The sequence below is a fragment of the Euphorbia lathyris genome, chromosome 1 (genome assembly GCF_963576675.1).
Source record: "Euphorbia lathyris chromosome 1, ddEupLath1.1, whole genome shotgun sequence".
Classification (NCBI taxonomy): domain Eukaryota; kingdom Viridiplantae; phylum Streptophyta; class Magnoliopsida; order Malpighiales; family Euphorbiaceae; genus Euphorbia; species Euphorbia lathyris.
This window is the reverse complement of record NC_088910.1, coordinates 67,845,172-67,872,553: the sequence shown is the minus strand read 5'-3', so window position 1 is coordinate 67,872,553 and position 27,382 is coordinate 67,845,172. Positions and strand designations below refer to the sequence as shown.

Genomic DNA, 27,382 nt, shown 5'->3' with positions numbered 1-27,382 from the left:
GGTGGCACCCGGCTCCTCATTTTTGCCAATCGTTTGTTTTTGACGACCTTTGTAATGTGGCACATGTTCGTTTTCCTTAATTTTTCTGCTTTGAACCTTCTTTTTTCTTTCCTCTCTTTGTAATTTTCCTTTTTTTATTAATAATATTTCAGGTTGATTTGGTGTGTTAGGGGTGCCAACCTAGTTGGGATGTCTAGCCACTTAATCGCGTCCCAATCTTTCATGCAAAAAAAGGGTTTCCACTAACCCTTCCTTACCCTCCCTTTAATTACCCTTCAAAACCTCTTATCCAATCAAAGCCTAATAAGAAAACCTCTTCTTACATATAATAAAAACACTAGAAATAAGAAAGTAAAGAGTCAATAAACAATATTTATGTATCATAAATAATGTTTTATATATGTAATATCAAACTTTTTGTCTTCCTAATAGAAAATCATTTATTATAGAAAAAGAAAATATGTACACTATGCACCAATTAGTAAAATAAAGACTTGAACAATTATTGAAATCTATATATAGTGGGATTTTGGAACAATCTACTTAAATTCAATGTCCACTTTTAAATATTTTTTTAATTTTGAAATTTTAAATTTTTTTTTTCGGGAGTATAATTATTAGTATAATTTATTACTACTCCGCTTATGAAGTTTCGCGAGAATATTGATTCTAAATATTTCCAATTTCTAGATTTTATTAGAATTTCTAGATTTTTTTTGGGTTAAGGTGCAAAAATACCCCTAACGTTTTGGGTCAGGAGCAATTTTACCCCTAACGTCTAAAATGGTGCAAGTTTACCCCTAACGTTTGTAGCCAAGAGCAATTTTACCCCTAACGTTGGTAATTTGGGTCAATTCCAGACACTATTATAAAACACGGATATTTTTATTCATTATTTTGCACCAATTGCATATCAATTCATTCTAAAAAAAAGATTTCATGTTTTTTGTAATTTAATAATAAAATTGGGAGATTATTGTTTACAAATTCGGTGAATTTTTTTGTCTAATTCGTACAAAAAACAGTATATTTTTTATTTTATTTTTTTTTTTTCACATCCCAACATATGTTTATGATTTGTTACTGATAAAATGACGCACATGTAAAGTGTAGATGATAAGATTCATGACCGAGAAGACAGTTTGATGAATTATTTCTGAAATTGACCCAATTTATCAACGTTAGGGGTAAAATTGCTCTTGACTACAAACGTTAGGGGTAAAATTGCACAATTTTAAACGTTAGGGGTAAAATTACTCTTGACCCAAAACGTTAGGGGTATTTTTGCACCTTAACCCTTTTTTTTTCATGTCCAATCGTATGTTTGTGATCTGTTACTAATAATGGTAAAATAACGTCCATGTGAAGTATAGATGACAAAATTTATGACCAAAAAGATAATTTGATGAATTATTTCTTAAAATTGATTTAATTTGTTAATATTATGGGTGAAATTACTCTTCCTATCAAGGTTATGGGTAAAATTACATTATTTTAGATATTAAGAATAAAATTACTCCTAGCCGTAAACTTTAGGAATATTTAAGAAAATAAATTTTATATATATTATAATCTTTATTTTTTTTAGCTATTATAATTTTTATTTATATATCATTTAAATATTTATCATTTCTATTTTATATAAGTAACTGGATGAAAACCATTAATATAATAAATAACTTTTAATTATTTTTATAAAGTTTATTATAGATAAAGTTTTAAGATATTTGATATTGTATTATATTAAAAATAATTCTTTTTAAAAAAATCATTTACCAACAATTTTTTTTTTGAAGAATTACAATTTTAGTCTTTTTTTTTTATTTAATGATTTTACGTATTAGTCGTTCTTATGGATTTATTATAAAAAGAGTAAGTATTTTGAGAGAAATATTATGATTTGGTAACTTTGGTAACCTACTATTCAAGATTATTTAATCAGAATTTTTAGTCTTTGTTCGGAAGAGAGTTAACGGACGTAAATGTAAGTAATGGAATGTTAAATATTAAATTAACCTTGTTTAAGAGTTGTTTTTGGAGAGTGAATGAAGGTTAATGAGGTAAAGTTCATTAAAAGGTTTTAATAAATTTAATTTTACTATGTAATTTTCATTTCCATCGCTTTCTTTTCATTTTCTTTCCATCCTTGAATTCTCATCTCCATTTAATCTCTAAACTCTCAAACCCTTGAACAAAAGGCACCACCTATACATATTAACCATTTAGAAATCTTCCATATATATCAATTGTGTGGAATGGGTTGTAAAACGACGCAGTTTTCTTGGTTAAAAATGCTAAGCACGAACACGGAACATGGCTCTCAATGGAGAAGTAGGTATATGGAGCCGCATACATCCGACAGCATTGTCTCTTTTCCGTCGAAGCCTGAGCTACTTTCCCTTGTCCTATTCCTTCTCCTTCGACCATCCCATTTCCATAAGATTCTGCACACGCCAACCAGTAAGGGTATTCCACATGGAGGTTGCTGGCTCCGATTCCGATGGCAGTGAGTTCAAAAACGCCGACGAGATGTGGAGACAACATACCGGCGACGACAACAAGAAGACACAATGGTATCGCGATGGTGTTTCCTACTGGGAAGTATGTAATTCTTCACTAGTACCTCAAGTACAATGTTGTTTATGTATTTGCTTCTTTTTTCATTTTTTTTTTTTTGAACAAATTATATATTTGTTTGTTTGTTTACTTAATTTGTTTGAGAAAAGGGTGTAGAGGCATCGGTAGATGGAGTTTTGGGTGGATATGGTCATGTTAATGATGCTGATGTTAAGGGAAGTGAAGCTTTTATTCAGACGCTTTTTTCTGAACTTTTTGTCGACGGTGGGATTGGCCGTCATCTCGTTGCTCTAGGTTCGTACTCTTTGTATCCTCGGAACTTCTACTCACTTGTCTGATAAAAAATAACACCTCGTAGTAGGAAGGTCAATGAAGGAGATAAGAGAAGGGATTTGACCCTTTTTGTGTTAAATAAAGAAGTGCAACAAACAATTTAATCTGTATGATGGATGTTGTGATTGCAGGACGAATTTAAATTATGATCTCAAACCTGCATTCTGTTTATGGGGATGGTAATGCCAATTTTATTATTTTATTGACTGGTCTGACCATAACCATATAGCATTTTCTGATTTAAAAGTTGGCTTGATAAGATCCCATTATCAAGCCTTGCAAGGAAAAGGAAATATTTGGAAACTTGAGCTTGCCTTTGCTCAGTTATTGAACTTTTTTATTTTTTTATCAATCCGAGCACACAGCCCTTTTCAAGGTTTCTTAATAGTTGAGCGAAGTTTGACCTGCTAAATCTTTGGCTAATTCTAACTTATTTGCAAACCCTATATTGGAATCATGTAACTATTCTTTTTTCAGTAATTTGAAGTCAACATTGATGCAGATTGTGGTTCTGGCATTGGGAGAGTAACCAAGAATCTTCTGATTCGATATTTTAATGAGGTGATCACATTATATTAGTTTCTGATATTTTTTCTTTGTTGTTGCTATTGAGCCTTCTGGTTGGAGATGTGTTCTATTGGATCTCTGAACTATTTGATTTAGTAATATTGTCTTATTGGGTAATGAGTGTTAAAACTTATGTTGCCTACATATCATTTGATTTTTGAACGTTTTAGATTCAAATCACTCTTCCTCTTGTATACTGTATACTGTATACCACAAATACGTTTTCTTGGTCTGCAAGGAAATATTAATGTTAATGACCTCAATCCTCAAATATTAGACTCTCCAAGATTAGATCCTATACTTCATAGAATACAATTACAATCTAAATTTTGGATTTCTTCTACCTGCATTTTAATAATTCTGTATTTGTTGCTATTTGATTAATCCTCATTACTGAGTAGAAGTAGAATAGTTCAGGGGTTGATTAGAATATGCCTTCGGGTGTAAGATTGTATAGCAAAAACTCAAGTTTGAGGTTTGTTGGTGGGCCCTTGCCTTCTAAAATAAAAATAGAATTAGTATGCAGCATGGAAACTCTTCATGACATGCGTTTCCCCGTTTCCAGCAGATGTGGGAAATGGAAACTCTCGGAAACTGATACGAAACGTTTCCGTAACTACCCAAAATATGAAACGCGTCTCTCAATTTTTACACGGTTTTCCCTACCTATTTCGATTAAAATTCTGGAAATTCAAACTTTCTACTTTGCAATTCCTATTCAATCTAAGATTAGAAAAATTGAAACTTCCTATTTGAGGGAATTATAGAGATAATTCCTTCCTCGTATCATTTAATTTAAATAACTTACCCACATTTCTTTCTCCTATAATCTTTGTCTCTTGAATATCGATTAGACTTTCTTCCTCTTGTTCTTCAATCTTGTTTTTTTAATGTATTATTATATTTTTAATATTTATAAATATACCCCTATATTTTTAATATTTACACGTTTCCCCCACGTTTCCGTTTCTTATGTTTTTCAGAAATTACGTTTCCCAGTATCGTTTCTGTTTCAGTTTCCGTATCCGTTTCCATTTCCGTGCAACATCTAGTGAGAGGATGCTGTTTCCTATGGAACTCTGTTAAAGCAAATTGTTCCTTGTCATACTTATCAACATAGAATTATTAGTCGGAATAGTTGCTGTAGAAATGAAGCTGATCAAAATTTGAATAGGTTTTGATATTCCTCATTGCTTTTACTAGAGATTATAACTATATTACTTATGCCCACAACTATGAAACTCTACACTTTGGTTTACCATCTCTTTAACTGTTTCATGATTACTCTTTGTCAGGTTGATCTTCTCGAGCCAGTGTCACATTTCCTAGATGCTGCTCGTCAAAGTTTGGTCTATGAAAATCATATGGCTTCAGATACACATAGGGCCACTAATTTCTTTTGTACCCCACTTCAGGTTTTACTTGCTAATCGAAGAATAATTTAAATGCATAAAATTCTATACACATTTATGAATTTTGAGAAAGCTTTTGCACTTAATCATATTAATATGAAAAATGCATGAGATGCTAATATGCAAATACTCTAAATTGGGAGTATGATCCTGACAAAATTTTGTCCACTTGGGTACTGAATTTCAAATTGAATCATAATTTCGTTTTTTAGTGATAGAAAGCTGTATTTGCTTCATATTCAAAATCATCCATTAGATCTAAACAGTTCCCCTATTATGAACAACTGTTTTTTGGACTAAGAAAAGAGGGAAAGAAGAATAAGAAGGAAATCATAACTGCTATACGTAGAAGATTTTTGTCAATGTGTCCATATTTAGAGGTAGAAGTTGATTTGGAAAGTCATTGAACCAATATCACACCTTGATTTGTATGCAGTGTCCAATAAATCTTGGATCCAGTTTGTTAATATCTACCAACAACAACAACAACAAAGCCTTAGTCCCGAAATGATTCGGGGTCGGCTAACATGAACCATCATATAAAACCGTGGAATCAAGTCGTGTCAGCGACACAAATTCGCTCCCTCCACTCCGTCCTATCCACTACCATATTTTCCTCAATTCCCAGTAAACTCATATCACTCTCGATCACCCTCCTCCAAGTTTGCTTAGGTCTTCCCCTACCCCTCACCACTACATCCCTTTGCCACTCTTCGGTTCTCCTAACCGGCGCATCAAGAGCTCTACGTCTCACATGGCCAAACCACCTTAGTCGGTTTTCTCTCATTTTATTCTCAATAGATGTGACCCCTACTTTTGTCCAATTCACTAAAATCACACACCAGAGATCAAGTATTTGACTTTTTGAGAGCGAGAATTACTTGCATTTGATTTTTCAAAGGAAAGAAATTAACAGGTTACTCCTAAAGTGCACATGTAGCTGAACTAAATGACTTTAGATATAGAGAAGAAAAGATGAAAGGCAAAAAATAAAACGACTTTTCTAGAGAGAGAGAGTTAGAGAGAAAGGGCCGCTTTATCTAGCTGATGTTTTAACTGTTTCAAATTGTGTGTTATATAGTTGATAATGTTTAACAAAAATCAATATGTATTTTCTTGCTATTACATGTTTGAGGATAATGGTTATATGGATATGAGTATTACTAAGGATGAGTACGTCTGCTTTTAGGTTAGAGTCAACTAGTCTCAACCTCTTGCTTTCCATATTTTTTCATTGATTTCAGGTGTCCATTTCACACTGCATGTCTAAATATGCTTGTCCACAGTTATTAAAGGCACATGACACACTTAGGCGCTATCGTCCTGGAGCCTTGGCACACAGCGATGGCACGTGCCATAGCGAGACAAGGTGCACTTACAAAAGTAAAAATTATAAAATTATACTCTTAATTATAAATAAATTTTAAAATGCAAAATAAACCCCATATTAGAAAGCTAAAGTAAGTTCTACTCCTCATCAAAATTCTCCAAATTCATCCCTCCTCATCTAAAGCATCATCAGACTCTTGTTCATGAAACTGATCCTCTTCATCCTCATCAACAAAATCAGTTTCTTCTTCCTCCTCATCTCGAACAACTGCAAGAGCTTTTCCTCGAACACTAGAAGATGATACTTTAGTCCATTTTCCTACTCCTCTAGTGTTATATGCACTTTCTTCAACTCCAGCAGCCTTACTAACTAAACCCCATGTTGTGATGTTAGAAAGAAGAAGAGTACCTGTTGAATTCGAATTACCTTTGGCTGCTTGTGTTTCTGTTTGAATTTGACATCTGTGTTTCTGTTGTACTATACTTCTAACTGTCTCTTCCTCTTTTTAATTAATCAAACGTGTATAATCTCTTCCTCTTTTAATACTTGTTTTTTTTTCCCCTTATTTGGGACCCTCAGATCAGATCACAATTAATTGAACACATGTATAATGTATTCCAACTTTAGAAAGCCCTAAAACTGCAGCTATGACACCTAGGTGCGGCATGGCACGCCTTTGGCAACTACACCTTGGCGTAGAATGGCGCCCCTGGCATGCATCACGGCGGCTGCGCCCGCCATTGTGGATGTCAAGGCACTAAGGCTGGCGTCTGGTGCTCCAAAGGCGCGCCTTTAATAACTATGTGCTTGTCTATAGACTTTACGGATATGTCAGGATTATCTAAAGGGAAAAGGTACTAAACTGTTATGCATGTTTCACTTCCTAGCAAGGAAATTTAGATGCTGTCTTGTTCCTTGGAGCCTTTTGGATTGTTTCAAATTCTGTCTCTTCCTCTTTCTAATTAATCAAACGTGTGTAATCTCTTCCTCTTTTAATACTTGTTTTTTTTTCCCCTTATTTGGGACCCTCAGATCAGATCACAATTAATTGAAAACGTGTATAATATATTCCAACTTTAGAAAACCCTAAAACTGCAGCTATGACACCTAGGTGCGGCATGGCACGCCTTTGGCAACTACACCTTGGCGTAGAATGGCGCCCCTGGCATGCATCACGGCGACTGCGCCCGCCATTGTGGATGTCAAGGCACTAAGGCTGGCGCCTGGTGCTCCAAAGGCGCGCCTTTAATAACTATGTGCTTGTCTATAGACTTTACGGATATGTCAGGATTATCTAAAGGGAAAAGGTACTAAACTGTTATGCATGTTTCACTTCCTAGCAAGGAAATTTAGATGCTGTCTTGTTCCTTGGAGCCTTTTGGATTGTTTCAAATTCTGTCGGGGTTTTCCAGATAGAGATATTTTAGTTGCAATGTTGCATGATGCACCTGTAAAGGATGAGAAAGAATTATCCGAAGGGGTTAAACTGTACTTGCATCGTCTAAAAATTGGATTTTCATTTGATTGCAGGGCATTCATATTCTCCTGCTAATTATTTAAAATATTGTCTATATTTATGATTGGAGTTAATCTAAATACTGACCCGTAAAGGAGTAGAATAAAAAATGAAGGTCTAACTTCTTCTTAGAAGTTACTTCTCCTTAGAAGTTCCATTAACCATCTTTTACTCTAAGTTTGTAAGCCAACCACGATTGTTCACAAGAGAACAACCATATATATATGTTCACTTGTGTTTTATTTTCCTTTTTGTATGGTCGGGTTTTAATCAAGGAGAACTAACATGATTTGGATTTGGGACATTTGAAAACCAATTATTGCTTTTGTCATGGAACCAATTGAACTAAAAGCTCAAGCTTATAGTTAAAGGTCCACTTCATATTAATATCTGACACACCCCCACATGCAAAAGCACACATGGGCTTGAAGCGTGACAACACAGGCCCATATTACCATGTCCTGCAAATAACTCAACAAATTGAACTAAAAGCTCAAGTTTATAGTTAAAGGTCCACTTCATATTAATAGCTGACAGCTTTAAATATCTGACCTTGCTTATTGTCCCTCTGAATGTTGAATCTTCATTATTCAGCAGTCCTGATAGATTGTGGGGATTCACTAATTCATTTTTTCATTTCCTTCATTTGAATCGTGCTTCTATAGTCACAAAATGAAGTTCACTTATCTTTTTCTCAGGAATTTACTCCAGATGCTGGAAGGTATGATGTTATCTGGGTTCAATGGTGTATTGGCCATCTCACAGATGATGATTTTGTGTCATTTTTCAAGAGAGCCAAGGTTAAATTATACTTCACTGTACTTTTTTGGTAGCACTAGGTATAAAGTGGGAATCATTTTTGAAAAAGCCTAAAATTTCAATTCCTCATGCTTTGCGACTGCCATTGAGAAAGTTTGTGGACTTATATCCACTTTTCTGTAAATTTTCTTTTCCTCATTTCACCTTTCTATTATAGTCACACCCGTTCCTTTGTCAAATACCTCATTAACTGTGTTTTCCATTACTAAGAAATAAGACTCTTAACTGTTGTATTGCTTTTACTTGTCAAAATGCTGGATGAGTTTTGGATATGAAATACACATAGTAAATTCCATAAATAAGATAGTTCAGCGATGACAATTAGCATTTCATCATTTCCGAGTGCTATTCTTCAATGAGGAATGTTTGCCTGCAGCTATGAAGGGCATTCCCCTTATTCTTTTTGGTTATTGGATTTAATAGTCATCTTAGGACAACTATTTTAATACATCCTCACTATTATTGCAGTACTAGATTGCAGAAAGTTCTTAATAGGTGTTTCTATAACTTATATTTTTATTTCTTTTAATTTTTAATAGTAATTGCAGATTGGACTGAAACACGGTGGTTTTTTTGTCCTGAAGGAGAACATCGCGAGAAGCGGTACTACATTTCACTTCTCACAAAGTATCATGGTGCTTAAGTTTTTATTCATGAAGTTCTGCATTTGACTATTAAAGCCTTAACCATTGCATCTACCTCTTATACTTTTTCTAGCAAAATTACAATTTGATAAACTTTTCATTAATAGAACAAAAGGTATTGATAGGAAGATTATAAATGATATTTATTGACAGAATTGTATTAATTTATGTTATGGTGAATTGTTTTCTCATATATTAAATTCAAGGCTTAACATATAAATAGACACTTAAACTTGTCTGGTTTTGTCTCTTGGCACCCTCAACTTTTGTTAAGACCTATTACACACCTAAAGTTGGTAATTATAGAACTCTTTCACCCTTAAATGTTGAGTTGGCAGTTTTGAGAGCTGAGATGGCAACATATATTTTCCCAACTAGAGAAAAGGCGCGTGAAAGACTTTGTAGTTCCTCAAATCCTTTCACTGTATTTTCTTTTTCTTCTACTCTAATTTCTGTTTCCTTCCTTCTCCTCAAATCTTGCGTTTCTTCTTTCTCAAATTCTCTCCGTTTTTTCCTCTCTCCTTAATTTCTTTATTTTCTCTTTGATGGAACAAAACCCAAAATTAGGAACTGTTTAGAGAAATTAAAAGTGAAAAACGAACGAAAGTGAAAAAAAAGAACCTATAGACTCTTTAGAGAAATTGGGGATGCAAGCATTAGTAGAAATTGGTAATTCAGAGTTTTGATTGTGTAGAAGGAATAAAAATGGGTAAGCTTTGGTCCATAAAAGAGAATGAGTGGTTTTGGGAGTGGAAAAGGTGAGAGAGAAAACGATATGACGATTGCATTAAACAAACAGAAGAAACAGAGAAAACCCAAGCTTTTATCAATTGCGGAACTCAATGTTTAGGCAGAAGAGAAAGGGGAGTGAGAAATCAGATGTCAAACAGAAAACTCAAAGTTTGTCTCTTTTATTTTATTAATTTGTGTCAAAAAATGGAACAGATGTCAAACATCATATGGTTTTATGCCATCTCATCCGCACGTAATTTCACTCTCTAATAGTGAAAAACATGTACACAAAAAAGGTGTCACAAATACCAACTTTAGGTGTGTGATAGGTTCTAATAAAAGTTAAGGGTGCCAGAAGGTAAAACTAGACAAGTTTAAGTGTCTATTTATGTATTAAGCCTAAATTCAATAAAAAGTAAATGGGAAATGCGAAAAAATGTAACAAAATAAAATGATAATTTATTCATGTAGAGTATGGTGGGGGCAAGGAGAGGCTTAATTTCATGATATTTATCAAACTTATTACCAAATTTCAGCTTTGGTCAATAAATTTTAATTTATATCAATCAACTACTGAATTTTGACCTTTTCTTTTTAAAGATTATTGGTTCCAGTTTTGTGCTTATTATGGAAAGTCATGTACCTTTAATTGCAAATCATGTAGAGAAATTTTACTTGGTTTATCACTGTAGATAATCTGGTTATTTTCTACTTTAGCAATTGTTGCACTATAGAACCAAATCGAAATAAACGACCATATTGATACAATTTGAACTATAGAGATCATGTAAAAACAATAGGTCAATGACCATGGTTGATGTCATGCCATCAAAAGATATAAGATGTTATAGGTAGAATTTTGAGGCTTACCATAGGGAAAAGAACAGGCTTGTCTGGACAAGTTAGAATGACATGCACTTGTTTGGGGAATATGTATTGAAAACTTCGTCTGGTTCTTTCTTTTAATTGTGTAATTTCATTTTGGGAGAAGCATGTTATATTTGTGGGTGGTCTGGTCATTCTGTTCAGAAACCTCCAATATTTCCCATTTCAACCAACTGAGAAACAATTTATTGTTGAATGGGATGTGAAATAGACAAAGATAGATCTAATTTGCCTTCCCTTACAGTATCATGCCATACTTCCTAAATAGCTTAACCTTCACCTCTACTATATGCTTCAAGCTGAAAAATACATAAGAATTAAGTTTTAGTTGGATGAGGATTTACATAATAAAAGAAATAAAAAGTACTATGTAGAATACAGGAGGTAACATGAAATTAAGGCCTAACTTGTACAAAACAGGTAGCTTTATGAGATATTTGAAAGACCTTTAGTAATAAAACTGATACTGTTAAAATGCAAACTACACGAGTACATAGCTCTTGTCAGCTGGAATTAGGACATATACAATTGAAGCCGTTTAAGTTGCTGAGGATTACTGCCTGCAGGTTTCTTAAGCCTATAGAAAGAAAGCCTAGGGATTGGAAGGTGAAAAATGCCTTTATGACTTGGTTTCTGGTTGTGAGAGAAATGACTGAGCAAATGCTAACTTGAAAAGTGGGAAATAATTATGATATTTTAGGTTAAATTAATATTCCCTTACTTTTCCTTATCCTATTACTCTTGAACACAATATAAAGGTAAAATGAACTAGTTTTGATGTTCTTCTTGTTGCTTTAGAAGTTGAACAAAATTAGTTGCTTTCATCTCATACCTGTCGTCAGCTAAGTGTACTTTTGAGAAATATATGAAATTGTCAACTAAGGGCTTTGGTTGCATGCTTCATAATGGTGGTAAACACTTGCAGCATGTGATGAAGTTCTTTTTACTGCATTCAGTTTATTAAATTGAGATTGATTTCAAATATGGAATGGAAGAAAGTTGTATTCTGAGCAAATCTACTTGCAATTGTTGGAGGGGGAAATACTTAATTCCTAAAGTTAAATGTGCAAGTTTGCAGGATTTGTATTGGACAAAGAAGATCGAAGCATAACTAGGTCAGATATATACTTCAAGGAGCTTTTTAGTCGATGTGGATTGCATCTCTATAAGTCAAAGGTTACCTACCCCTCTTACATAGACAAATACTACACCTTATCGTAAAAAGAGAGTAATATATGTTTTCCATAATGTTGCTTTTAAATGTTCTGAAAACAGGAACAGAGAGGACTACCCAAGGAACTATTTGGTGTAAAGATGTATGCTTTAGTGACTGATATGCCAAAGAAAAGATCCAAAACACAAGTCAATCGACCTGCTATAATTAAATAAATGAATTCAACTCCCCAATTTTGCAATTGTATAACTTTATCACTGTCATTGCAATGTAAAACTAAATTTAATTTTATTGTATTCCCAAGAGTTCAAAAATTTATGAATTATTTTAGTTAAAACTGCTATTGACTTATTTGAAGTGATTTGATTATTTTCTAAATGTATTTATTGGATATCATTTGCATATGTAAAAAGAATATTTTTAAAATTAAAGTTATTCAAATTATATTTACGAATAACTATATCATCTATATATCTGTATAAAGCAAAGAGAATTTGAAGCATATTTTAAGCTGATGTGCGATTTCTAAAACCTATCAATAGTTAATTAATGCAAAGAAAGAATCACCATTACAGTAAGTCGTAATTACCATGACTCATAAGACAAATCAGTAATCAGGCAAAGTTACTGTTTTTAGTATTAATTACCATTTTCATCTCCTAACAGCTTATGCATATGCAGCAGATCCAAGTGATTTTGAAAATGGTGATTTCTTTTTCTAAATTGTAATATTAGGAATATAATTTCTGTATGATATATTTTGTCATGTATATATCTGATAGTCTCCTAGTCAAATATGTATTCCTGTCTGATAGTCTATGAGGTTTTCCTTTTTGAGTCGTGGATTCTGTTTTGGCAAGCGATGATTCCTCTGTTTGTACTATATATTTTGAGCTGCTGATATTTAATAAAGTGAAGATCTATTTCCGCAATTTCTCATAGCTTATTATGGTATCCGAGCTTTCTAAAGTTTAGAATTTTTTTTTTCGATCCTCTGTTCTTCATCTTTGTTCTTTGTCTGCCATGGGAGACAAGAAATCTACACCGCCCCCTATACAACCTCGTTATTAACCTTTCTCTAAATATTATCTTTATCCTTCTAAGGGTACGGGTATTGTGATCAGCCCTGTTCTGCTCAAGGGTAACAACTACGACCAATGGATGAGATCTCTCTGCAATAATCTGAAAGCCAAAAACAAATTGGGGTTTATTGATGGCACCATCACTGAACCTACACCATCTGAGGATTATGAATAATGGGGTATTGTGAACTCTATGCTTGTTGCTTGGGTTTATAATACTTTGGATGCTTCAATTCGCTCTACTGTTTCTTTGCCTAATAATGTTAAAACTATATGGGATGATCTTCGTGATCGTTTCTCTCTTGGGAATGGTCCTCGTATTCCTGAAATTTAAAAATCAAATTGTTGATTGCGAACAGCGTGGTCGACCTCTTGTTGATTATTATAGTGATTTAAAACAGCTGTGGGATGAATTGGCTAGCTATGTTAAATCACCCAATTGTTCATGTTCTGCTTCTGCTGAGTATGTCAAAATTCATGAAATTGAGAAATTGCATCAGTTCCTTATTGGCCTTGATGCTCGAAAATACAGTGTTGTTGTTTCGGGTTTCTTGATGATGGACCCCTTGCCCTCTTTGAATTATGCTTATGCTAAGGTGGCTATTGATGAGCGCCGCCATACTGTGGTCGAGGCCCATGACCCTCGACCTGACAATGTTGGCTTTGCAGCAAGTGGTTCGGTTGGTGGTCGTCTTGTTGCTTCTAGAAAGACTACTACGGGAGACGAGCCGCGAGTTTGTTTAAATTGTGGTGAGAAGGGGCATGAAAAGGAGCATTGTTTCAAGCTTCATGGCTATCCATATTGGTGGGTTGGCAAGCGTGGCAGACGCACTGGGGGTCGCGGTGGACGCTCTGGTGGGCGGGTGGGCGCGATCGTGGTGGTTTTGCAACCAATACAGGTACACGAACTAGTGCTGCTTCCTCTTCATAACAACCATTTGGTGAGTCTGATCGCCAAAGTATTCCGACTCTCAGTGATTCTCAATTCATTCAACTCATGTCTGCTGTTAATGGTGCTAAGTCCACTAATGAACATTTAAATGGTAAGAAGTCTGTTGATTGTTGGATTATTGATTCTGGTGCGTCTAACCACATGACGGATAACATTAAATTATTTGTTGAAATAATTGATATTTCGGATTCTATTGTTGGCTTACCGAACGGTAAACACGCTACTGCTACAAAGGAGGGAACAATTCGCTTGAGCCAAAATTTGGTGTTACATAATGTTTTATTTGTTCCTTCCCTTACCTGTAATTTGCTGTCAGTGTCTCAGTTACTTGAAAAACAACGTTATATTGTTCTTTTCACTAAGCTATGTGTTATTCAGGACCGCACTTTGAGGAACCTGATTGGAGTGGGGGTGCAGTGTGACGGGGTCTATTGGTTCTAGAAGTTTATTCAAGCTAATCAAACAACAATTGTTGCAGAATCTACAGATTTATGGCATCGACGGTTAGGGAGAAAAAATAAATTCAAAATGTCAAATGGTAATAAATGTCAACTTATATATATAATGATGTATTAAGGTAAAAAAATATATGGATAAAGTATATAAAAAAATCCTTTATCTTTTGGTATATTTAGGAATTGTGATCAGGGGCGGAGCCAGAGGGAGCAAGATGGTCAGCCGACCCTCCAGCCGTTAGAAAACCCCAAGTAAAGGTTGGCCGGCGTGATTCTACCTCTGGTCTGCCATGGCTGGAAGCCCCTCCAGCCATGACAGACATGAAGCTCGAAGAAGAAGAAGATGGGGCTAGCCCCCATCTTCTTTTACTTTTTTTTAAAGTTTCCCTTTAGTTATGGCAAATTTAAAACAGAAAACAGATGGGTTGTAACATGGGCCAAGACATCTAATTTCAGACTTTTTACAAAAAAAAATAGTAGATGATCAGCGTCAATTGGGCTTCCAATTAAGTGTCTTTCATCCACTCAATTTAAGTGTTATATATAAAAACTCCCTATTGCTTTTGAATTTTAGTGAATGGTTGTGAAGATATAACTTCTTGGCCACCCTAGTGAAATAACTAAATTGAATTATTAAAACTAATAATAATATTAATAATATTCTGTTAAAAAAACTAATAATAATATTTATTTTATATAAAAAATAATAATAATATTTATTTTAAAATTGACGGCTAAGATCAATTTAACCTAAATCAAAGTTTAAGTATCAACTTTAGTAAATTTTGACAAATTGAAGACGATCAATTTTAATAATAAAAATTTATAAAATTTGGATCAATTTGTCAAAATTTACCAATTTAAAAGATGAGTTGATACCTAAATCTTAATTTGTGTTAAATTGATCTTATTAGCAAGTTTGAGATTCATTTTACTCTTAATTTAATTCAAAACTAACAATACTAACAAAAAAAGGGTGAAGTGTTAATTTTAGTTGAAAAGGTTAATTTTTGTTTTCTTAAATCAATTTTTCTACTGACATATCCCTCCTTTCAACTCATCTAACGCCTCCCTCTCTCTTAATATATTCTTTAATTGTGTGGAATAATAATGAAAAACACTAAAAGAAAGAAGAGAAACACAATAAAATATGAATAAAAGATTTTGGTTAAAGTTGATATTTTAAAAGAGTAATTGGTGTGTACTGATACTACTGTTTACTGATTTGTCGTTTCTTTTAGTTGTCTTAAAAGTAAATAAATTACAAATCTTCAACCTTCTTCTATGAATCAGTGCTCACCAGAAAACTATGAAATTTTGGTTTTGGCCGAAATATAAGGATAAACATGTAGATCTGTCCCCTACTTATTGAACAATTTGAAATTTTCAACCAAACCTTCTACAATCTTAATTACTCAAACCTTTTATTAAATTAAAATCTTTCTACATAAAATTTGAAAAAGGTATGAACAAAAGACATGGAATAATTTTTCTCCCATATTACCATCTAAATAACGGTAAACATTGTTGTCGTGTGACTGAGAGGTTATGGGTTCGAGTCTTAGGAGCGGCCTCTTACCAAAAAATTGGCAAGGGAAGGCTTGCCCCCAGTACATCCGGTTGAAACACATTTCCACAATGATTTTGATTTGATAAAATTATTCAAATTAGAATTAAATCACTATGATAAAATATTCCAACACATTAAATTTAAATGCTTTGATTTATTTGTTACTAATGTGTTTGTTCAAATGTTGAGTATTTAATTCACAAGTATTAAAAGACATTAAGACCAAGACCCAAAGCCCATGAGAGAATGTCAAAGCCCAAGTCAACAGATCTAAGCTAATTGATCAATTCAGCACGGCAAGACGAAGGATCTAGAAGCCTTGCTAATTGCTTCATGATGAAGCTGCTGAGTCGAACGGATAGAAGTCAAGTCAGTAGTTGACCTAAATAACTTGGAGACAAAGCTAATCCATTTTGGGAAAAGATCAGACGCCGCAGAAAGCTGTCTAAAAGACTTTACCATAAATGGAGAGACAGTCTGACGCTTATTGACCAAAAGTACCTGATACCTGATCAAGATAGAAAAGGCAACGTTCTTATTGGCCGAAGACACTGAGCACTAAAGAGCGAAAGCGACAGCAAAGCCGTTTCCCTCCAACGGTTATTTTGAATTTTGAAATAACTTGAACCTCAGATGTCACTATAAATAGGCCTCTCATTTGCTTCATTCGATACAGATCTTCATCAAGTCGAAACGCTAACCAATTTGTTATCTGAAGTTCTGTGCCAAAGCAAAGCAAAGCAAAGAAATCTCACACTCACTCTTATTTTGTGTAAAAGACTAGATTGTAAATCATCTAAAGTGTTCTGTTTATTTAGAACAACATCTTTATCAATTCTAAAGATTGTAAGGAGATAAAGAGTTGCTCGGTTATAGCACTTAGTGGTAGAATAGTATTGGGTATAGGATATAGAGGAAGGTGCTCTATATACTCACTGACTATTGTAAAAGGTTTGTGCTCTACCTGAAAGAGCTCAGTAGTGGATTAAAGCTCGGAAGAATTCCGGGGAATGGACGTAGGCAGGAGGCCAAACCAGGATAAATCTATTGAGTAACATTTTCTAACTCTTAACTCCTTATCTGCTTGCTTTGTACTGTGCCTAGTAAAACGCTAAAATTGATATATATTGAGTTGTGTGTTTTGAGTACTGAGTTCAGGAATAGACTCTAGTACTATTTCCTAACTCAACGTTAGAAGCAGCCTTAGTCTTAGATCAACTAAAGCCGCCTCTAACTTTACTCAGCATCACTGTGCTAAACAACTAAGTGAAAAATCTTAAGTATAAAAAGAAAGTCAGCCGTAAAGGAGAAATTTGTCAAATAGTTCCTTAACCCCCCTAGAACTAATTCTCATATTACACGGGACCAACAAGTGGTATCAGAGCAAGTAGCTCAACGCACAAGAGAAAAATATCTTGAGTTGATCCCTGTTATGGATGCAAACAACACTCGTTTCCTTCCTAGAATGAAACAACTCCGATACTACCTGAAGGTTTATGTATCACTGGGTCTCCACTGTTTTTCAGGTCAAACTATACCGTTTGGAAGAACATGATGAAATTTTTCATTCAGGCAACAAACATGAGTGCATGGCTAGTAATAGTTCAAGGCCCGTTTGTTCCTTATGAATCTGTTGACAATGTAAGAGTTGCCAAGGAGGAGGCAAAGTGGACTAAGGATGACCTTAAAAAATTGCAAAACCACACCTCGGCTATAAATATGTTTCACTGTGCTCTAGATGCTGCAGAGTACAATAAGATTTCAGGTTGTGAGTCAGCACAAAAAATCTGAAAAAAGCTCGAGGTCACCTACGAAGGAACCAACAAGGTCAAAAAAATCAAAGGTGAACCAACACATGAGGTTGTATGAGTTGTTCGAGATGAACGATGGTGAAGGCATTTCTAAAATGAACTCAAGATTCACCAACATAATAAACGAGCTCAAGAGACTTGGCAAGAACTTATCTGAAGAGGAGCAAGTCAAGAAAATACTGAGGAGCCTTCCCAAGAGCTGGCAAGCAAAGAAAACTGCCGTTGAGGAAGCTCAAGACCTGACCACCTACAAGTATGATGAGCTCATTGGATCTTTACTGACTCATGAGATCTCAATGAAGAACTTCGAGGTCAAAGAAAAGTCTGAGGACAAGAAGCAAAAGTCTCTTATCATGAAGGCAGACTCCACTAACAACAGCTCGTCAGATGATGAGGAAATGACCATGTTCACTAGGAAAATGAAAAGGTTGTTCCGGAAGAATGACAAATATGGAAAGAAGCTATTCCAGAAGTATGACAAGTATAAAGCTGAGTACAACAACAACAAAGGAAGAAATGAGAGCTCAAAGCCGATCACATGTTTTGAGTGTCATCAACCTGGCCATATCAAGTCAAACTGCCCTACTCTCAAGAAAGATAAAAAGAACGGCAAGAAGGCAATGGTGGCTACATGGAGTGATAATGATGAGTCATCATCCTCTGAAGCTTGTGCCACTAAGTCAACAAACATCTGCTTTATGGCTGATGAGCTTGCTGAGCCATGTGCTTCTAAGAAGGGTGAACCCTCCTATGCATCAGACAACGATGAACAAGCCGTTGAGGTAATATCTCTTCCTGTGCTTAGGAGTGAAATGATAAATGCACTCAGTGATATTTACTCACTGGTTAAAAGGTGTAACAAAAAAGTAAAGGCACTCAGTAAGAGGTGTGATGAGATCGAAGAGGTCAAACTCAGTGACCTTCGACATCTCCTCCAGGACAATACCAGGCAAGATGAGAATCTCAAAATCATGCATAGGTTTGTCACTGAGGTCCAATCAGATTCTAAGAAACTGAAAAAGGACATCACATCTATTTAGAACCAACTCAGGGTTTCGAATAAAAGAAACTCCCATCAGAACGCTCGGTACCAATGTACTAGTCAACGGAGATGGAATCCCCAGCAAAATTTCTAGTGTGACTTTTGTGGGAAGAAATGCCACACAACAAAATTTTGTTGCCACCGAGTGAAGTATAATGTATTACCTGCTGAGCCTAACAAAAGAGGACCCAAAAAGATTTGGGTACCTAAAAGTAACTAGTTATATTGCAGGTAGGCCTGAGGTGTGCTGAGAAGTCAAAACTGTGGTACATTGACAGTGCATGCAAGGCATATGACGGGTGATGAAACTCAGTTCATCACACTTGTGCACAAACATGGAGGAAACGTGAGTTTTGGAGACAACAAGAAAGGTAAAATAGTTGGGTCAGGAACCGTTGGTGGAAACCCTACTATTGAGTCAGTCTCCCTAGTCAGAGGGCTTGAGTATAACCTACTGAGCGTAGCTCGGCTGTGTGACAGCGGTAGGAAAGTTATATTCAATAACTCTGGATGTCAAATAATCGAGAGTAAGACCAATAAGTTAATTTTAACTGCTCCTCGTATTGATAATGTCTTCATGCTGAATTTGGAAAAGAAGTTTTCAAAAGAAATATGCTTAGTCTCAAAGGAAAAAAATTCTTGGCTATGGCACAGGAGACTTGGTCATGTAAGCATCGACCTCCTAGCCAAATTAGCAAGAAAGCAATTAGTTGAGGGGTTGCCCAAACTTAAGTTTGAAAAGGATCAATTATGCAATGCTTGTCAGTATGGAAAACAAACTAGAAAATCTTTTTAAAGCAAAAACATTGTGTCAACCAAGCGTCCGTTGGAGTTACTGCACTTGGATCTCTTCGGGCCAGTCCAGCCGCTGAGCTTGGGTGGTAGAAGATTTTCCTTAGTTAATGTAGATGACTTCTCTTGTTATACATGGGTCATCTTGCTCAGTAGCAAGGATGAAACATTTGAGATGTTTTCAACACTGTGTAGAAAAATTGAAAATGATAAGGACCTAAAAATCGCTCATATCCGAAGTGATAATGGTGGAGAATTCAAGAGCCAACTGTTTGATGAATTCTGTGAAGTCAGTGGCATTGACCATAATTTTTCTGCTCCTAGGACTCCTCAACAGAATGGGGTAGTTAAAAGGAAGAACAGAACTCTGGTTGAAATGGTCAGGACAATGCTGAGTGAAAATAGGCTTCCGAAGTACTTTTAGGGAGAAGCTATTAACACAGCATGTTATATACTCAATAGAGCTCTAGTGAGACCTATACTGAGGAAAACCCCATATGAACTTTGGAAAGGACAAAAACCTAACATAAGTTATTTTCGTGCCTTTGGTTGCAAATGCTTTATTTTAAACACTAAAGACAATCTTGCAAAGTTTGATTCAAAGGTTAATGAAGCCATCTTTTTAGGATACTCAACAAACAGCAAAGCATATAGAATTTTCAACAAACAAACTCAGGTTTTAGAAGAGTCTGTTCATATTGAGTTCGATGAAGCTAACCCTGCAGAAAAGGTCAATCAGACAACTAAAGATGATCCTAGTCCAGCACCTGCTGAGCACTCCCACTGAGTCGTTCCCTCAAGGACTGACTAAAGGTAAAAACAAAACCGAAATCATTTTCACTGACCAATTTACAACTGCAGACTTTGTTGAAACACAAGACGCTGAGGACATTACACTGCCGAGAGAGATCAGAATCCCAAGAGGACATTCTGAAAGCAACATTCTCGATGCTGCTGAGAATCACCTCATGACAAGAAATCAACTCAGGAGGTACCTCAGCAATGTAGCTTTCGTCTCAGTTCTGGAACCAAAGAATTTTTCAGAAGCTGAGAACGATAAATTCTGGATGGGTGCAATGCAAGAGGAGATTGACCAATTCAGAAGGATTGAAGTTTGGGATCTAGTGCCACATCCTCAAAGTCAGAAGACAATAGGAACAAGATGGGTCTTCTGCAACAACCTTGATAAGCAAGGAAATGTTGTCAGGAACAAAGCAAGACTCGTTGCTCAAGGATAGAGTCAGCAGGAAGGTGTTGATTACGGTGAGACCTTTGCCCCAGTGGTAAGGTTAGAAGCTATTAGAATACTGTGTGCTTATGCAAGCTTCATGAATTTTAAACTGTTTCAAATGGATGTCAAAAGTGCATTTCTAAATGGAGTTATAAATGAGGAGGTATATGTTAATCAACCTTCAGGGTTTGAGTATCCAAAATTCCCAAACCATGTTTATAAGCTCAAGAAGGCTCTGTATGGTTTAAAACAAACACCACGTGCTTGGTATGAACGTTTAACAAGCTTTCTGCTGACTAGAAATTACATGAGGGGAAAAGCTGATACAACCTTATTTATGAAGAAAAAGGGTAAGGATACCCTATTGGCACAAATTTACGTTGACATTATATTTGGTGCTACTAATGAGTCTCTTTGCAAGGAATTTAGTAAACAGATGCAAACTGAGTTTGAAATGTCTATGATGGGAGAACTGAACTTCTTTCTTGGACTTCAAATCAAGCAAGGCAAGAATGGTATCTTTGTCAGCCAAACTAAATATGCAAAGGAAATATTGAAGAACTATGAAATGGACAACTGTAAGTCAATATCCATCCCTATGGGCACTGACAATGTCCTCTCTGTCGATGAAAATGGTAAGTCAGTAGATAGTAAGTTATACCAAGGTATGATTGACTCTCTACTATATCTTACGGCAAGTAGGCCAGATATTCAGTTCTTAGTATGTTACTGTGCTAGATATCAAGCTAACCCTAAGGAATCTCATTACATAGTTGTAAAAAGAATCTTTAGATATTTGTAAGGCTCAGTAAATGCAAGTCTATGATATCCCAATACTACCGAGTTCACACTCCTTGGATACACTGCTGCCGACTATGGACGAGACAAGCTGGAACGAAAAAGTACCTCAAGAGAATGTCACTTTCTCGGAAACAATCTTGTATCTTGGTTTAGTAAGAAGCAATCATCAGTAGCCCTATCGACCACTGAGGCCGAGTGCATTACTGCTGGAAGCTATGTTGCCCAAGTTCTTTGGATCAAGCAACAGCTGGATGACTATGGAGTAAAAACGAAAACAATTGAAGTCAAATGTGACAACAAGAGTGCCATTGACCTATCCAAGAATCCAATCTAGCACAGCAAGATGAAGCATGTCAACATAAGGCATCACTTCATCAGAGATTATGTACTCAAGGGTGAGATCAAACTGACCTATCTTCCAACGGATGAGCAGCTCACCGATATCTTCACGAAGCCACTGGCTTGTGAGCAGTTGTGCGTACTGAGAGAAGCCATCAGTATGTTCAATCCTCTTCTATAATTCTAAGTGTAAACTATGCCGAGTGATAAAACTAATTTGCATTCTATGTGATAATACTGAGTAGACCTTCTAGGGTTTGCAGGCGTACTAAAGTAGTGACTAGGATGATGTAATCAATCATCATTAGGGAACCATGCGCCGTAATTAGCATTAATGTCAAATTAATTACCCTGAGTGGTTCAAATTCCCACCGTTCACTCTGACCTATCATATCCTCTCCTTCCGGCTATAAATAGTGAAGTTTTTTTACCTTATTTTCCTTACGCTTGAACTATTCGCACTATTCCTTCTCTCTCAAATCCCATTCTCTTTATGAAACATTCGGCGCATACGTCATCCTAGGTGGCTATACGCGTGCTTTTGCATTTAATGCAACGGATCTAACACTCAACGTTTAGAATACTAAGCGTTTTGGATTCTGAGTGGTCAGTAGCATATGAAAGGATGATTTCTTAGTTTAAGATTACTACTCGGTGTGCATATTGACTCAGTATTGATGTGTATTTTGTGTTAAGTACTCAGCATAACAATCACTCAGCATGCATTTGCATAAATCATTCAGCATAGTAATTCACTCAGCATAAATTTACATTTTAGAACAGGATTTTACTCAAGAGGATTAAACATACCAATGGCTTCTCTCAGTATGCTGAACTGTTCACGAGCCAGTGGCTTTGTGAAGATATCCGCAAGCTGCTCATCCGTTGGGACGTAGGTCAGCTTTATCTCACCTTTGAGTACATGGTCTCTAATGAAGTGATGCCTTATGCTGACATGCTTCATTCTGCTGTGTTGAATTGGGTTCTTTGATAGATCAATTGCACTTTTGTTGTCGCATTTGACCTCAATTGTCTTTGTTTGAACACCATAGTCTTCAAGCTGTTGCTTAATCCATAGGACTTGAGCAACACAATGACCAGCAGCAATGTACTCAGCTTCAGTGGTAGACAAGGCTACTGACGCCTGCTTCTTGCTGAACCAGGATACAAGACAGCTTCCTAAGAAATGACATCCTCTAGAGGTGCTTTTCCGTTCTAGCTTGTCTCTACCATAGTCAGCGTCAGTGTATCCAACGAGTGTAAATCCATGAGTGTTGGGATACCATAAACCTGCGTTCACTGAGCTTTGCAAATATCTAAGGATTCTTTTTACATCTATGTAATGAGATTCCTTAGGGTTAGATTGATATCTAGCACAGTAGCATACTGAGAACTGAATGTCCGGTCTACTGGCTGTTAAGTAAAGTAGAGAGCCTATCATACCTCGATACAATTTGTTGTCTACTGACTTACCATTCTCGTCAGCGCAGAGGACAGTGTCAGTGCCCATAGGAGTGGATATTGGCTTGCAATTTTCCAAGTCATATTTCTTTAATATCTCCTTGGCATATTTAGCTTGACTGATGAAGATGCCATTCTTTCCTTGTTTTATTTGAAGTCCGAGGAAGAAGTTGAGTTCTCCCATCATCGATATTTCAAACTCAGTCTGCATTTGTTTGCTAAATTCTTTGCACATTGATTCGTTAGTTGCACCAAATATTATATCATCAACATAAATTTGAGCCAGCAGGGTATCTTTACCCTTTCTCTTAATGAATAAGGTTGTATCAGCTTTGCCTCTGACATAATTTCTAGTCAGCAGGAAACTGGTCAGCCTCTCATACCAAGCACGTGGTGCTTGCTTGAGGCCGTACAGAGCCTTTTTGAGTTTATAAACATGGTTTGGGAATTTTGGATCCTCAAACCCTGGAGGTTGATTAACATAAACTTCCTCGTTTATAACTCCATTAAGAAATGCACTCTTAACATCCATTTGGAATAATTTAAAGTTCATGTAAGATGCATATGCACATAAGATCCTAATAGCTTCTAGCCTTGCCACTGGGGCAAAGGTCTCACTGTAGTCAATACCTTCTTGCTGACTGTAGCCCTGAGCTACAAGCCTTGCTTTGTTCCTGACTACATTTCCTTGCTCATCCAGTTTGTTGCGGAAGACCCATCTTGTTCTAATGGTCTTCTGACTCCTTGGATGTGGCACTAGCTCCCATACATCGTTTCTTCTGAATTGGTCGAGTTCCTCTTGCATTGCGCTCATCCAGAATTCATCTTCCTCAGCATCAGCGAAGTTCTTAGGTTCCTGAACTGAGACGAAGGCTACATTGCTGAGGTACCTCCTGAGTTGATTCCTCGTCATCAGGGTATTCCCAGCAGAATCAAGGATTGCACTCTCTGAGTGCCCTCTTGGAATCCTTATCTCTTTAGGTAGATTGATGTCTTGTGCTGTCTGTGTTTCAACAATCTCCGCAGAAGTAGACTAGTCAGTGAAAACAATCTTAGGTTCACTCTTACTCTTGGTCAGCCTTTTAGTGAATGACTCAGCAGCTGGTTCTTGGTCAGCGGTTGCTGAGTGTGGATCATCCTCGGTCAGTGGCTGGTATCTACCTGCAGGGTTAGTCTCGTCGAACTCAACATGTACTGACTCTTCTAAAACTTGAGTTCGTTTATTGAAAACTCTGTATGCTTTGCTGTTTGTTGAGTAGCCTAAAAAGATAGCCTCATCAACTTTTGAGTCAAACTTTGCTAAGCTATCTTTGGTATTCAAAATAAAACATTTACAGCCAAAGGCACGAAAGTATCCAATGTTAGGCTTTCGTCCTTTCCAAAGTTCATAGGGGGTTTTCTTTAATATAGGTCTAACTAGAGCCCTATTAAGAATATAGCACGCTGTGTTAACAGCCTCTCCCCAAAAATACTTTGGAAGCCTATGCTCATCCAGCATTGTCCTGGCTATTTCAACCAGAGTTCTGTTCTTCCTTTCAACAACCCCATTTTGTTGAGGTGTTCTAGGAGCAGAGAAATTATGGTCAATGCCGCTGGCTTCACAGAATTCAACAAACTTTTGGTTTTTGAATTCTCCACCATTATCACTTCGGATGTGAGCCAATTTTAGGTCTTTATCATTTTCAATTTTTCTAACCAAATTTGAAAATGTCTCAAAGGTCTCATCCTTGCTACTCAGCAAGATGACTCAAGTGTACCGAGAGAAGTCATCTACAATGACCAAGGAAAATCTTCTTCCACCCAGACTCAGCGGCTGGACTGGACCGAAGAGATCCAAGTGTAGTAACTCTAACGGACGCTTAGTTGAGACAATGTTTTTGCTGTGAAAACATTGTTTGGTTTGTTTTCCAGCTTGGCAAGCGTGGCATAATTGATCTTTTTCAAATTTAAGTTCAGGCAGTCCCTCAACCAATTGCTTTCTTGCTAATTTGGCCAGGAGGTCCATGCTTACATGACCAAGTCTCATGTGCCATAGCCAGGAATTTTCTTCCTTTGATACTAAGCATACAGTTTTTGAAAACTTTTTCTCTAAGTCTAGCATAAAGACATTATCTATGCGAGGGGCAGTTAAAATTAACTCATTTGATTTACCCTCGTATATTTTACATCCAGTAGCATCAAATACAACTTTTCTCCCATTATCACATAGCTGAGCTACGCTGAGTAAGTTATATTTGAGTCCGCTGACTAGGGAGACTGACTCAATAGTAGGATTACCTCCGATGGTTCCTGACCCTACTATCTTACCCTTTTTGTTGTCTCCAAAACTTACGCTTCCTCCTCGTTTACGCTCAAATGTGATGAACTGAGTTTCATCACCAGTCATGTGCCTCGAGCATGCGCTGTCAATATACCACATCTTTGACTTCTCAGCACACCTCAGGCTTACCTGCATTGTAACTAGTTACTTTTAGGTACCCAATTCTTTTTGGGTCCTTGCTTGTTAGGTTCAACAGGTAAAGCATCATATTTTATTTTATGGCGGCATACATGGACAGTATGGCCATTCTTTCCATAGAAGTCACATCTGACCTTCTGTTTAGGTTGTCTCACTGACTGGTCAGCACCCCGGTGCTGAGCATGCTAGCACACCTTTGTGGTGTGACCTTTCTTCCCACAGAAGTCACACTGGACATTCCGCTGGGGATTCCATCTCTGCTGAGTACCTTGGTACTGAGTTCTCAGAGGAATGTTTCTTTTATTTGGAACCTTTAATTGGTTCTGGATAGTTGTGACGTCCTTTCTCAGTTTCTTTGAAACTGATTGGACTTCAGAGACAGACTCATGTATGATCTTCATGTTGTCATGCAAAGTTGAGTTGTCCTGAAGAAGGTATCTGAGGTCACTCAGCTTGACCTCTTCAACCTCGTCACAGCGCATGCTGAGTGCTCTAATTTTCTTATTACACTTTTTGACAAGTGTATAGAGATCACTCAGGGCATTACCCATTTCGTTTCTGAGCTGGGAAAGTGGTATTACCTCATTTGATTGCTCCTCATCGTCAGATGCAATGGAGGGGTCAGCATGCTCAGAGACGCACGGCTCAGCAAGTTCGTCAGCCATGAAGCATATCTTCGCTGACTCGGTGGCCTCAGCTTCTGTTGATGAAGACTCATCACTGTCGCTCCATGTAGCCACCATTGCCTTTTTGCCGTTCTTCTTATCTTTCCTCAGCGTGGGGCAGCTTGACTTTATGTGGCCAGTTTGATGACATTCAAAGCATGTAATGGGCTTTGAGTTGTCTTTCTTGTATTTGCTGTCGCTGGACTCATCTTTATACTTATCAAACTTTCTGTAAGGCTTCTTAGAATATTTGTCATTTTTCCTGAACAACCTTTTCATCTTCCTTGTGAACATAGCCATCTCTTCATCATCTGTTGAGCTCCCATCAGTGGAGTCAGCTTTCATGACAAGAGATTTCTTCTTCTTGTCTTCAGACTTTTCCTTCACCTCGAAGTTTTTCATTGATATCTCATGGGTCAGCAACGAGCCGATGAGTTCGTCATATTTGTAGGTGGTTAAGTCCTGAGCTTCCTCAACAGCGGTCTTCTTTGCTTGCCAGTCTTTAGGAAGACTCCTGAGTATCTTTTTGACTTGTTCTTCCTCAGTGAGGTTTTAAACGGATCGAGAATAAATTCGATCAGCTTATTAAAAACCAATCATCTAGAATCCATAATTTGGAGGTTCAAATTGGACAACTCGCTAAATCAATTCCATCCCGCAAAGAGGGAAGCCTTCCCAGCCATACGGAAGAAAATCCGAAAGAGCATGTAAAGGCTATCACTCTTCGTTCAGGG

At 36.5% G+C, this 27,382-nt stretch overlaps 1 protein-coding gene across 3 annotated transcripts; it reads left to right on the top strand.

Annotated features, from left to right (window-relative positions):
- Positions 1 to 2,260: 2,260 nt before the first annotated feature.
- On the top strand, positions 2,261 to 12,340 carry LOC136200787 (alpha N-terminal protein methyltransferase 1). Of its 3 annotated transcripts, none has more exons than XR_010673518.1 (8): positions 2,264 to 2,601; positions 2,727 to 2,871; positions 3,413 to 3,471; positions 4,773 to 4,892; positions 8,434 to 8,535; positions 9,103 to 9,157; positions 11,887 to 11,991; positions 12,091 to 12,340. XR_010673518.1 is itself a non-coding variant. In XM_065991236.1 (8 exons), the coding sequence occupies exons 1-8, from the start codon at positions 2,314 to 2,316 to the stop codon at positions 12,202 to 12,204; spliced, it is 981 nt and encodes a 326-aa protein (XP_065847308.1). In that variant the 5' UTR covers positions 2,266 to 2,313; the 3' UTR covers positions 12,205 to 12,340. The 3 variants fall into 3 exon arrangements, 2 of the variants coding, with proteins under 2 accessions (XP_065847317.1, XP_065847308.1); XM_065991236.1 differs by having other exon boundaries at positions 2,266 to 2,601; positions 11,894 to 11,991; XM_065991245.1 differs by lacking the exon at positions 4,773 to 4,892 and having other exon boundaries at positions 2,261 to 2,601; positions 11,894 to 11,991.
- Positions 12,341 to 27,382: the final 15,042 nt, after the last annotated feature.